The 13789-nt window shown below is 38.5% G+C and overlaps 1 protein-coding gene across 4 annotated transcripts in view; it reads left to right on the top strand.

The window, feature by feature from the left end:
* The first annotated feature begins 235 nt into the window (after positions 1-235).
* Positions 236-13789, top strand: part of KIF21A (kinesin family member 21A) — a 174196-nt gene continuing 160642 nt past the window's right edge. For all 4 annotated transcript variants that reach the window (XM_068560569.1, XM_068560570.1, XM_068560567.1 and 1 more), the window contains exon 1: positions 236-409. In XM_068560569.1, coding sequence (XP_068416670.1) covers positions 366-409 — 44 coding nt within the window. In that variant the 5' untranslated portion in view covers positions 236-365. The remainder of the gene's footprint in view (positions 410-13789) is intronic.

Genomic DNA, 13789 nt, shown 5'->3' with positions numbered 1-13789 from the left:
CCCATCAGAGGGGGCAGGGCGCACTCGCCCGTCCAGCAGGAGGCCCCTGAGCGGCCTGCTGGCTCCGCCGCCGCCGCGCTAGCCATTCAGCGCGCTGCGTCTCCGCCCCAGTGCTGGGGGCTGAGCTGGGGAGAAGGGGCGGGCACCCGCGAGCGGTGAATCACCTCCTCCTCCTTCTGCCTCAGCGCCGCCGCCGCCGCCGCCACCACCTTTCCATTCAGTCGCCCAACATGGCTGGAGCGCGGCGGAGGTGAGCCGTCCGCCCCCTGCAGCTCCAGCCTCCTGCGCGCGACCGCCGCGGCTCCGGCGGCGCCTCAGTTCTGCGGTGCAGAGGCCCAGGGGCCCGGCTGTCGCTTGCCGCCGGCATGTGGGGCGCCCCGGACGAGAGCTCTGTGCGGGTGGCTGTCAGGTGAGGACGGACGAGGCGGCGGGCGGGCTGCGGGCGCGGCGAGGATCTGCTCTGGCCCGGGGCACCGGCCGCCGCGCTGCGGAGACCTGAGAGGTGGCCCGGCGGGGGCCCGGCGGCTCTGGAAACCGAGGCGGCGGGTCTCCGCCGGCCTGGCGCGCGCGGCCGAGTGCTGGCTGGGAAGCCTCTCGCCTCGGGCCCCGGGAGTTTGCAGGTGACGGGCGGCTGCGCGGCGCCCGGTCCCGGGGGCGCCTGACTCCTCTAGGCGGAGAAGCCGTCGCCGCCCGTCCCCGCCGGGTCGTGCCCCCGAGGAACAGTTGCCTCAGGTTCGGCCGCCTCGGGCGATCGCCTGTCTGGCTTTGCCCGGAGGAGCTGCCGCTCTCCTGGGCTGTGGTGCTCTTATATTTGTAGCGTGACTGTCTTTACGTGTACCTGCAACTCCGGCCTTCGGAGACAGGAGACAAAGCCTGACAACGGTGGGGGTCTAGATTTCTGTGCAAATGGACGTCTCGTTAAGTACCGGCGGGGACTAGCTAGCACCAGCGTGTGGGTATTGAAGACATTTCTGGCGTTGGACGAGGTATTATATTTAAGGGAAAATTCCCTGGTGCTAGGTCTGTAGAAGGAAGAAAACTCCTCAGCAAGTGTAAGGGTTAAATGGGTGACTGGGTGAAAAAGAAACATACTGAGGTTCAGCAGGATGGTTACAATGTAAAATTACATATGCCTGGGTGAGAGTTCTGAAATACTAGATACATCAACATTGTAATTTGGTCAAGGACAGATACCCGAGTATTGAATGTAATTTGGATTGTTGATACATATCAAGAAGCAGAGCTCTGACAGTTGCTCATGGAAAATTGCAACATCATCGCTGAAATATTAATGAAGCATTCATGGTAGAGTAAGTGGCGTTGCTTTTATAGCTCTTACAGTCTGTGAATTAATTTCTCTTTATGTATACATTAAAGATTTATAAAAATAATCTGTCCTCTGAGAAATTATTTTAAAAAATTTTCTACCCTTGTAGTCTTTCTGAAAAGTTATTCTTAAAATCCTATCATGTCAGTATTTCTATAGCTATTTTAGTGACAAATCTTGGTTAGGTATAGAAATGGTAGTTTTATATATACTTTGTCTCTTTAATCATCTAAAGAATAAAATGAATTTTAAAGATTATTTTTTCATTCCCTTTACAGACCAGGGGATGACCACCCATGGAGGTGACTGTTTTATGACTGTTTAGAACCACCTGTTATAAAGTTTTGAAGCTTTAATTTGGCCTTCTTGGTTATTCTAGGGCTACTTATCCAATTGCTGGATTAGTTTGTTTCTCCTGTTTACTGCCACTACCTCTCTTTTGGCCTTTTAATGCTTATTAGTGACTGTACCTGGCAGATGAAGGGGAGAGAAAAAGAGGAAACCCAGTAAGATGCAGTTTTGTTAATTAGCAGGTCTGGTCAAGGAGGGTAAAGAAGGAGCATAAAATAGTAATGAAAACAAAAAAAAAAAAAAAGAAAATTGGCTGTCAGAGAAACTGTTGTTAGAGAGTTAATATTTTTTTAATCTGTGAATTCTCTAGAATATCACAGGGCAGTTTATTGACCATGCTTTTAAAACTGACGCTGCTTGCAGTGGAGGTGAACAGAGTCATGAATCACCCTAAAGTGATGTTGACAGATAAATAACTTATACTTGGTTTTGGTATGCATGTTAGCACTTTTTTAAGGGAATATGTGTGGGTCTGTTTGTTGGGGAAAGGCTTTATAAAAACACGTAAAGTAAGCCACATTGTGAGGATCTTTTTTTTTTTCCCATTAAATACATTGTCTGAATAGATTGACTCTCTAAACTTACTTTGCATAGGATAAAAATAGCTTATATAGCACTTTGGCATTTATAAAGTGTATGGACATATGTTTTCATTTAAAACAAATATTTATTGAACATAAAATCCCGTCTCTTTTGTCCTAATTTCTGAGCTAAAAATAGCAATAATGATTGGACACATAGTATGTGTCAGGGTCAGTGCTGTGTGTTAAGATGTTTTACATCCTGTGAAATTGCATTTATTCATCATAACAATCTTTGACTTAGGTCCTGTTATTATTATGGCCATTTTATAGGTGAGACACAGAAAGATTTGGTAACCTTCCCCAAGTTAAACTGGTAGCAAGTGGCAGAAACAGAGTTCTAACCCAGACAGCTTGAGTCTAGAGCTCAAGTTCTTAACCATTAAATCTACATAGGTAAGAGGCAAGAACATGCTTCGCAAAACTTTACTGAGCTTAAGGTCACTTGCCTCTTCCTGGTTCTGAACTAGTTTAATTACAAATGAATGACTTTGACAGGATATTCATACCTCGATATTCCTAGAAAAGGTAGAGCTCAGAAAGGGGGAACCTGAACTTACCTAAACTATTTCCTCAGATTTTTTAATCTTTCCAGTGACCTCCAGTCTTACCTTCCAGTTTGTGATAGACTTCATCAGCAGGATAAATAAATCAACACATAGACACAAATGATCAGGGCACTTGACTGACTTTTCCCCTTCAATGAATAATGTAATAACAAATAATAAAGAGTTGACTCTACTTATGTAAATGCACAGTGTCCTAGAGGTTCTTGTGCTTAATTAGATATGGAGACTTATCAGTATGTTAAAGCTGATGACTCTATTTTAGGTTTCTCAAAATAAGAGCATGGGTCATATAAAGCTTTGGGGAAAAGAAGTTAAACAGAAAGTTTTTCATTTAGGAAGAACATTTTAAGTTCAGTTTCTGAAAATGCCTTTTGGCAGAGTATATCTGAGGTGTTCTGTAGGGTATCTTTCATTGTGGTAGGTATGGATTCAGATCACCCTCCCTCTCCCGCTATCCAACCCCATGTGGCTATCGAGCACTTGAATGATGATTAATGCTGTAATTGAACCAAACCTAGTTCCACTCTCCCAGTGCACAGCAAAGCCAATTTACTGACACCAGGTTGTGGTGAAGTAAAGCACAGCTTATTGCAAGGCGTACCCACTGTGGGGCCAAGCAAGGAGAATGGGCAGCTCATGCTCAAAAGACCCAGAGTCCCTGATGGCTTTCAGGGAAGGGTGTTTAAAGGCAAGGTGAGGGAGAGGGTCTCAGGGTGTGTGATCAGTTGTGGATATCTTTCTGATTGGTTGGTGGTGAGGTAACAGGGTGGTATTTCAGGAGTTAACATCATCAACCTTCTGGTTCCAACTGGCCTGGGGTCTACCTGCTTGTGGTCAGCATGCAGTTAACTTCCTCCACCTGGTGAGGGCTTTAGTATCTGTAAAACCACTCAGGGATATGGCTCAGAATATTATCTATAGCCCTTGAGGAACTAAGGGCCCTTGACTTTGTTTTAATAAAAATAAAACTATTATTATTTTGTCTTGCTTGACTGTTTTCCTTTGTGTCTGCATTACTCTGATTAAATATGCTCTTTGGAACTTGGGGAAGGCCTAGGAGGCTAAAGCTTTTCTACAAACAAGAGGCCAGGGACATGGGGAGGGGTGTCTGTCCCCGGGAAGACCCTGCAGGGTCCTGCTTGGTTTCAACACAACTGAGAAACTAAATTTTAATTTTTATTTAATTTTAATTAAATTTAAAAGCTGTCCATTTAGTTTTTGGAAAACTTCTAGGTGTGCTTGGAACAATGTGGCTATGTGGACCTATTTTTTATCTGTAAAGTTTATGAAATGTAAATACTTATAAAGTATTTCTGATGAAAATTTAGCCTCCTAACTGACATGTATTGCCTGTGTAATATATAAATATTCATAAATCATATATATATATGATTTTAAAAACAGTATGAAAAATATATCAATCTTTATATTACATGTTAAAATGATAGTGTTTTGATATGTTGAGTTAAATAAAATATTAAAATTAATTTCATCTATCTCTTTTTCCTTTTTTAAAATGTGGCTACCAGAAATTTTAAAATTAAATATAATGTTGCTACCATTATATTTTTATTGGATAGTGCTGCTCTATAGTTTAAAAAAATGTGAGGAAGAAGTATAGAATAAAAATGTTCATAGCCACCACATCATAGATCTGGTATTTTCTGTAGATCAAGAAAATACCAAAATATTGGGTGTCTGTTTTTAGAGTGGTTATATATACACATACGCACATATCTATGCACATATGTACATGTAAGATTTGATTTAACAGCAACATTTTTTCCCTCTGGGTGCATAGGTGTAGAAAGTTATCGATAGTAGGCTGATGGTAGCTGACTTCCTAGAAAATGTAGTAAGTTCATAAATGTCACCTACAAAAGTGAGCAATTTTTAGTGTATATTCTATTTTTGTTATCTAAGTAGTATACTGAATTGAACCATTCAGTTAACTTAAAATAGTAAACTCAAACATTTTGAATTCTAAATCTAAGACTTTATGAAATGATGTGGTGAAGGAAAGTACAGTGTTTGTTGCAAGGCGCCTACCGTGGGGCCAAGCGAGGGGAATGGGCAGCTCACACTTTCCCTTTTTCCCACTATGTCTGAATGCTGATGTAACATTTGAAACATTTTCCCCAAGAATTTTAGTTTGCAAAATATGTCAAGAGCTGAAAGAAAATGGAGATACAGAAAGGACCATTGTGTTTTCATGTCATTGTCTATACGTGGTTGTGAGCTACAAATTTTTTTCTTGGCTTTGGCAGAGAACAGGACATATCCTTGACAGTGAGTTTGGATTAGTGTGTAATGTTGTCTAATTTGCTGTGTTTTTACCTTACTACAGCACTTTTAAGAAGTGGCATTGCTCAGCTAGCTTAAGTGCTGACTGGATAGTCAAAAGCTCTGTTCTGGGTCTGCCACTGGCGCACTGATTTGCAATGTGACCTCCCTGAACTTTTCTTTTCCCTCATGCTGAGATGGCAGTGTAAAGGTAAGGGTTATAAGAACCTTTCCGTATGCAGTCTGTTAAATATGTGACTTTTTTGTTGTTAGCCAAACTGTTGGTACTAACGGTGCCTCTATATTGACAGGAAGGACCTATTTTAACATTTCAAACTTGACTTTCCCACAATATGTTTATCGTGGGTACTGTTGTTACTTAAGAGGAAACATTTAGACTTTTGTGGTCTCTTTGTCCAATTCTGGCTGTAATACAAATATGCAGTATTTTATTTAATCTACCTTAAAATACTATGAGGTAGGCTGGATAGATACTATCCCTCTTATAGAGATGAAAAAGTGAGTCTCAAAGATACTAGGTGACCTTTTCAAGGTTTCTCAGCCACTAAATACCAGAATTGGACCTCAAACTCAGGCTTCTGGTACCTGTTTCTCTGTTCTTAAAAATATTTCCAAATGTTTTCAAAATATTGGGTTGGCCAAACAGTTCATTTGGGTTTTTCCATAAGATGTTATGGGAAAACCCTAGCAAACTGTTCGGCCAACCCAATATTTCACATACTAGTTTCAATGTAATAAGGATCTTTCAAGCTGAAACACGACTATACACATGAGGTAAATTATTTGAAACAATTTAATGTTTAGAGAATGTAGAGGCAGATGAGCAAGTCTTTTAGAAATGTTTCATGGAAACAGGTGGTTATCTGCTGTTGGTCATTTGTTTATTCCTTTCTTCATGCATCAGACATTTATCATGTGCCTACTATGTGCTGGACACTTTCCTACCTCTGAGGGTACACGACATACATGACAGACATGGTCCCTGCTTTCATGGAGCTTAGACCTAGCAGTGTGAGGCTCTTTTTAAATGCACAAACTATGTAGGACCTAACACAAAACATATCAACAGCACAAACTAGAAATTAAAGACAATTGTTGCAGTTTAGTTTTTATTTATCTCTTATTTTTTTAATAGCATTTTTTAGTTCATATATTCCTCCAGAACAGCGATTTAAAAAAGAAAAAATATGCCCTACATCCAAGCATATTTCATACAAAAATTGAACTCCAAAGCCTGTGCATTAGAAGAATATTATTTCTATCTTTGTATGTATGATATAACATGTATGCCCTACTTGTATGTCTTTGTATTTGGATCATAAAGTAAGGGAAATGAAAGAGAGGAGACTAAAGAGCTTGTAGATGATGTGAGCTGAAAGTCAATGAAGTTATTTATTTAAATATGAATTGATACTTTTTCTTCAGATAAGGTTTATTAAATTTATAGTGTGGTAGGTCTGATTGTCATTTGGAACTCCACAGAAGTTCAGATTTCATGTCTATTTATTACTACCTCTTGAGCTCTTACCTGCTAATTAGTTAATATTTTGGTGCATAATTATGGGGTAGTAAATGATGCACTAGAAATTCCAGGTTAGTGAAACCATGAAAGCAGAAATTATCTTGGTAGTTAATTTCATAATCTGCCCAACCTTCCAGTTCTCATCCATTTCTCCTCAAAGAAGTGAACTTGGAATATCCCTTATTATGGATGTTTTCCCGCAAGACATGTTACAGCTTCCCTGTGTGACCCTGACTTATAAATGGTTATTTTCTGTCAACATTAGACATTACTTTTATCTAAGTTTCAGATTAGGAAGGAAAATACATCAATGAAAATGCATGCTAGATGACATAATTTGTATTCAGTGTATCATTAGAATAATTTTATTAAAAATAAAATGGATGTTTTTTAGTTTCAATACTTCTCTCTGGAGAGCGGATTTCTGAATTCTGTCTTTGAACTTGGTTTCCCAGTGGATTAACTATTTAATCTTCTCAGGGTGTTAAAATAGTTTTCTTGTGGCTCGGGCTTTATTTAAAGCAAATGACAGACAAGCCAAAGGGGATCATTTTGATGACATCCTACAATTATAAGATATTTCTTAATGTTTAAGAATTATATTTGAGGTTCCTTTGTTCTTAGTTTTTCTGAAATTATTAGACATTTATATATTGAACATAACTTTTAGTACCTCTATAATTATTGGATTTAAAAGGGATTTTAAAATTGAAAGGGACCTTGAAGGGACTAGCTTGTTGAGGCCCCTTCTTTAAGATGATTGAGGTAATAGAGACACTGAGCAGTTGAGGGAATTGCTTGAAGTTCCACAACTAGCAGCTCAAGTCTTCCATTGACTGTTGCTGTGGATTTTCTAGGACTTCATGTTTTGCTGGCAGACATCTCAGACATAGAATAAATTTATATTTTATGAACTACAGTTTTAATCCCTTAAGTGCTCCCTTTAAAAGTTTAATTTGACATTTCAGTGAGTGCTCCCAATCTCAGTGCCCATTATTTTGGCTTTGTGATTGCTTCAATTCTAGAAACTAGACCAGTGATTCTAAAAAGAACCTCTTAAGAGGTAGAGAGAGAGGGATCCCTGGAGTAGAAATCCAGGTCTATATTTTGAGGTTCCTATTATATTAAAATGTGAAGAAATGCCAGAACTAGGTTATAAAAATAATATAGACTATTTTCGGGGGCTTCCCTGGTGGCGCAGTGGTTGGGAGTCTGCCTGCTAATGCGGGGGGCGCGGGTTCGGGCCCTGGTCTGGGAGGATCCCACATGCCGCGGAGCGACTGAGCCCGTGAGCCACAACTACTGAGCTTGCGCGTCTGGAGCCTGTGCTCCGCAACAAGAGAGGCCGCGATGGTGAGAGGCCCGCGCACCGTGATGAAGAGTGGCCCCCGCTTGCCGCAAATAGAGAAAGCCCTAGCACAGAAACGAAGACCCAACATAGCAATCAATCAATCAATCAACTAATCAATAAAATAAATCTTTAAAATAATATAGACTATTTTCAACATATACATATAACACATTAATGCTTTAACAACCACCATGGAAATACAATGTCTGTGTAGCTTAATTTGGAAATAGTATTAATTATGTAAATAGGAGGATTTTGTGAATGCTAGCCCTGGGACATGTGGCCTTCTCCCTCTCCCCTCACCTTGGTTCTTAAAACTTTTTTTTTTTTCCTACCCCAACAGATTTGAGGGTTATAGCACATTCCAGTAATAATGGCAGCCTCACTATGGAGGGATGGCTGGAGGGTGGGGAAGGGTAGAGGTAGGGTATGGTCAGTGTGGTATATTTATTGGGATCTGGAAATGGAGCTGGAGGTAGAAATCTGAGTGGTTTAAAAAAAAACACTTTTGAGTATTACTTCACTAGAAAGGTGGTTCTTAAACTTTTATATAACGTCTCAGTCCCTCCTATCCTTATTTTAGAAGGAAGTAAAGGATACAACACATTTTGGCCATACTGGAGGCCTGTCATCCAAAAAATATCCTAAATCCTACCTCTACTTGAAGCTTTTCTAGACTTCATGCAGGGAAATTTCTGCCTTTTGGGGCCACAGACCTTCTGTATGTGATTCTCTCTCTCTCTCTCAAATTCCAGTGGGAGAGGTATACATATTATTAGATTTTCACTGTTCAGCTTGAAATGTCCCTCAAACTGAGAGAATATTTGACATTTTTTTAAAAGAAAGTGATAATATACTGACAGCACTATTACAATAGAACATTTGAAGGACATTGGGGTTATTGAATTGAAACAAGCTGATATCTACATGTCCAGATTTGGAATGAAGGTCATTCAGAATTTAACCCCAGTCTAACTTACTTGGGTACTATTTAGAGCAAGGAAACCAAGAAATTTCTCAAACTTGGTTTTAGAGAGGTGGGCATCATGAACCCACCCAGGGGCTAAATCAAGGACAGCTTAAAGTTTATTCCCTACTCTTTGGATCTCTTAGTATGTAGTAAAATTTTAGTTTTCGAGATTGGATTTGACCTTATTCTCAATTTGGGGGAGCTTGTTTATCACTTAGGCATGACAATATCAGTTCTTCTGAGTAGGATGAATGAATTATATTTTTTCAGAGTAGACATTCACATTATTTGACACAGCTACATAGAATAAATAAGAGACTTTTTCTTTCAGCAAATAGGAATAAGAAACCCTGGAGAGGGTCAAGCTGTAGTTAATTATTATGATGTGGTATGTTGATCACATGGTGTACTAATGAGGCATAGGGCAACTCTACCCTCAGTTGTATGCCTTATAATGTTAATTTACTTTTTTAGATCAAAATTCATTCATTTATTACATAATTATTGAATGTCTATTGTGTACTGGAATCACATAAGTTGGAGGCATTAAAGCAATTGGAAACGATGTGATATAATAGAACGAACATTGGATGATTAGAAAACTGTTTTGGTCTTACCAATGATAAACTTGGCTTTGTATATAGTTATCCACCTACCTCAGTGGACTCGGGAAAAGAACAACAGAGACAACCGTGGGAAAGCATATGGAAAATGGTTTTTACACAAACACAGGCAGTAATACTATTAGAGATGAGTTTGATATATAACCAATGATGAATATATTGGTTATATTCCAAACTCTAGCAATTAGATTAGTCATTCTCTAATATGTAAGCCATAACTTGAATTTGCAAGGTACTTTATAGGTGTTATGTCTGTTCTCTTGCTTTTTGAGTGCCTATTACTTACACCACTATGAATGTAACAAAAAATGCATATAAATACTTCCAAAAACCTTACTTTACCCAGTCTCCTAGTTTTCATTTTGTTTTCAACATGTAAATCACATACTATCCTTCTCTATCTTACCAAATTCCTTTTTATATAGTTTAGTAAAATCCACCATTTTTATTCTTTCCTTTCTCTTCTCACACAAGACTTTCAGTTGGTATGGTTTTTAGTGTTTGTAAAGTTACTACTATATACTTTGTGAGATTAACAATAATATTGTTATATTTTCCATTAGTTGCTTAACCTGATGTAAGACAATGATGACTAAATTGGTTAATAATAGTGTGAATTTTCCTTCTGAATTGGCTTGCACCAGATTTTTGAAAATGTTGCTAATGCTTTCCTTGCTGCGTCTCATCAACCTTGGCAACAATACACTAAACCAAGTTGTGGATTAAAGAGCATTGTAAGGAGGAAACTGAGTAAAAAGACTAGAAGTAATAAAAACACAGAATTTAAAAAATTTATTTACATTTTCTATAAAATTTTTTTCTGGCACCTAGAGCTGATGGGCAATGTTCCTGCAGAGTTCATTGATAGATGTATGTGAAAACTTAGCTGAAAGCATTTTAAAAGAAGGCTGATACTTAGAAGCAGAAAATAGATCTTGCAAGCATAGTCTGTCTCCAAAATCAGCTTTTAATTTCATAAGTTATTTTTATTTGATTTTTTTTCTGTTATTGAAATAATGTAATCAAATTAGAAGAAGTATCTGGGAAAAGATGAGAAAAGCAATCAATCATTGTTTACCACCATGATATAATTACTACTAGCATTTTGTATATTTATTTTTAATCTTTTCATATGTGTACTTACATTTTTTTTAAATTGCTGCAATGTGTATACACTTTTATAGCCTGATATTTACCACTTTATAGAGTAAAGGATAAGAATTTTTCCATGTCTTTATATTAAAGAGGGCATTTTGAGTTAACATGCTAAATATTACACATCATCTGCCTTATTTCATTAATTCAATTCAGTTTCTATTAAATTCCATATATCAAACAGTAATTTAATTGTCAAGCCTTTACTGTCTAATAAGGATGTTAATTTCATTTTCTAAGAGTTGTGCAGTGTCTTATGTTTCTTGGTAACACTTTCATTTCCACTGATGAGCACAAAGTCTACAAATGACTATTTCTTGGAATTGAAGAGGGAGGGTAGTGCTTCTTACCCAGAATATATGATAAAATGTTATGGTACTGAGGATGCTTTTCAGAAAAAGATGTATTGATAATAAAATTTTTAATTTTTCAGCTATATCTATAGCAACATAAATAATGTATTAGTATAATACACTTTCACTCAACACATTAGTCTAAGCCACTGATGGTAAAGTAAATCAAACACAGATCTATAACCATGAAACTTGAACTTGAAAATCAGTGCATATCTAAAGTGTTTTAATTTGCTTGTGTTCACCTAATTCAACACAAAACAATTTTGTTTGAGCAGCCTGTTGGTAATGTGTCTGCATCTGTCCTTCCGTAAAATGGAAGTTGTCCACTGCTGATAAAACATGAGATTACAGATTTCATTCCTAGTTATTTGGCCTGCCACTTAAGGTTAATTCAGATGTGACATCTGTGACATTTTCAAGTCTCAATTTACAAAATGATACTTTTGAATTTTAGTTTTCCAACTTGGCATTAGATTGGCAACATTCCATCGGTCCTTAATTATATTCTTACCTATTTTGTTACATAAGTGTAATTGGACTGTTAACTTTGTAGCAGATTCCGTTCCTGTCTTTGAGTATAGGGTTTCCTTAGTTTTCTTTGGTTCTTAATTTTGTACTAACTTAGTATAACTCGTCATAATTTTATTTACCTTTGCATGTGTTCTGTGACTACAGCTCTCAACATAGAGTAACTCAAAGACTGTTGATGATTTTGCAGTTTTAAATTTGAGCACGTTTTGACATCGTTTTTGTGGTTTCATTTTATATGTTTCAATATTAGGAGTCTACCTTGTTCTATTTAAAAATAGGTGTAAAGAAATTGTGTTATTGTGTGCTGTGTATAATGATGATCTGTAAGTCCAGTTGATTTCAGTGTGATGGTAATAAGGCCAAGATTATTAATTTGATCCTTGGATGAGCTTGTTAGCTTTGCTGCTTGTTTTTTCTTTTTTAATTTTTTGGCTGCGTTGGGTCTTTGTTGCTGCGCCTGGGCTTTCTCTAGTTGCGGTGAGTGGGGGCTACTCTTTGTTGCAGTGCGCAGGCTTCTCATTGCCATGGCTTCTCTTGTTGCGGAGCACAGGCTCTAGGCACGCGGGCTTCAGTAGTTGCAGCACGTGGGCTCAGTAGTTGTGGCGTAAGGGCTTAGCTGCTCCGCGGCATGTGGGATCTTCCCGGACCGAGGCTCAAAGCCATGTCCCCTGCATTGGCAGGCGGATTCTTAACCACTGTGCCAGCAGGGAAGTCCCTTTGCTGCTTTTTAATGTAACCTTTAGAATTATAATAAATACTGCATCTCAGAAGCAGCAGCTGGATATTAGTGAGGATGACTCAGTACAAATTAGTTAATGCTGGTGAAAAATACTGCCAACCATGTTCCAGAATTTTCATCCCCTTCCTTAGATTATTATGACTGAAAATACTTTATATTCAATGTCTATAGGAACTCCAGGAAATATTGTTATATTCAAAGTCTACAGGGGCTCAATAAGAGAAAGTGACCTACCTCATATGTTTGTTGTGAGAATTAAATAAGATAATATATGTAAACCCTTATACTACTGGTACTTACTAAATGTTTTGTAAAAAGCAGTAGTATTGTCATTTTAATTTCATTATTTTTCTCTCCTCAGTACCTTTGAGTTTCTTGGTCAGTTCCAAATAAAGCCACAAGTAAATCAGAGCAGTGTTACTTGCCCCACCTGCCCATTAGTTTGAAATTTGTTTTGCTGCTCCAAACTTAAATGCCTATGCTTTTTGGGTCAGAGCTTTCCCTGTAACCTCCTATTTTATTTATCCAGACTTGGCTTCTGTTTTGGTTTCCTGATTTATATCCCCTTTCTCATATCTTGAATCTAAATCCACTCAATTAAGTGAAATTATTGGAAGCCCCCTTTCTGTGGAGGGGAAACATCCCCTTTTTTTCCAACTGGGGTGTCCTTCAACTCATGTGGGCCACTCAGAATGGGAAGCCACCACCAGGTTGAATCTACTTTTGTACATGTGCTGGCACTGATCAAGCCTGAGTCACCCTGGACCTCACTTCACTTCCACGTCACCTAGGCCCCTGGCCAGGCTAGCTGTCCAACTTTCTTCCTTAACCCATGACAGCCTGGAGGCCCCAGTATGTTTTGAGACCGATTTTACCTGAGATCAAGAAGCTGTGATTTTGGTAGGGGACTGACATGAAACACATACGCACACAGATACACACGACCCCCACCCCCCAAAAAAGATAAAATCCACTAGAAGTTGATAAATCTGGCCAATATAGTATAAAATATATTAATGTTAATAAACAAAATATTGAATAAATTGATATTTGTTTTTTAATCTCAGTTGATGGAAAAGATTCTCAACTTGTACCTATGATATTTTGGTCAAAAATGATATATTGGAATTATCAGAAAACTTTGAAGTTTTGAGACCTCATTTATGGCTCTCTTGATTGTCATTCTGAAATGTAAAATTTTGGTCACTCCTGAACTGTGCCTACCTTCACATTGATATGAAAATGTTCTCTTGGCTTCTGCTGTGGCCATATAACATATGTACAGTGATGGACTGGCACCTCAATTTGGGTAAAGCTGTCCATAGACGGTGTGTTGAGCTAGGCCAGACCACTTGTATGCACTCTGCAATTGCTCAGTATGGGACTGGCACATCTAGGTGAGTTGGCCAT

Source organism: Eschrichtius robustus, chromosome 13 (assembly GCF_028021215.1).
Source record: "Eschrichtius robustus isolate mEscRob2 chromosome 13, mEscRob2.pri, whole genome shotgun sequence".
In the NCBI taxonomy this organism is placed as follows: Eukaryota; Metazoa; Chordata; class Mammalia; order Artiodactyla; family Eschrichtiidae; genus Eschrichtius; species Eschrichtius robustus.
Note: the sequence above shows the minus strand (reverse complement) of the source record. Positions and strands in the feature narration are given on the sequence as shown.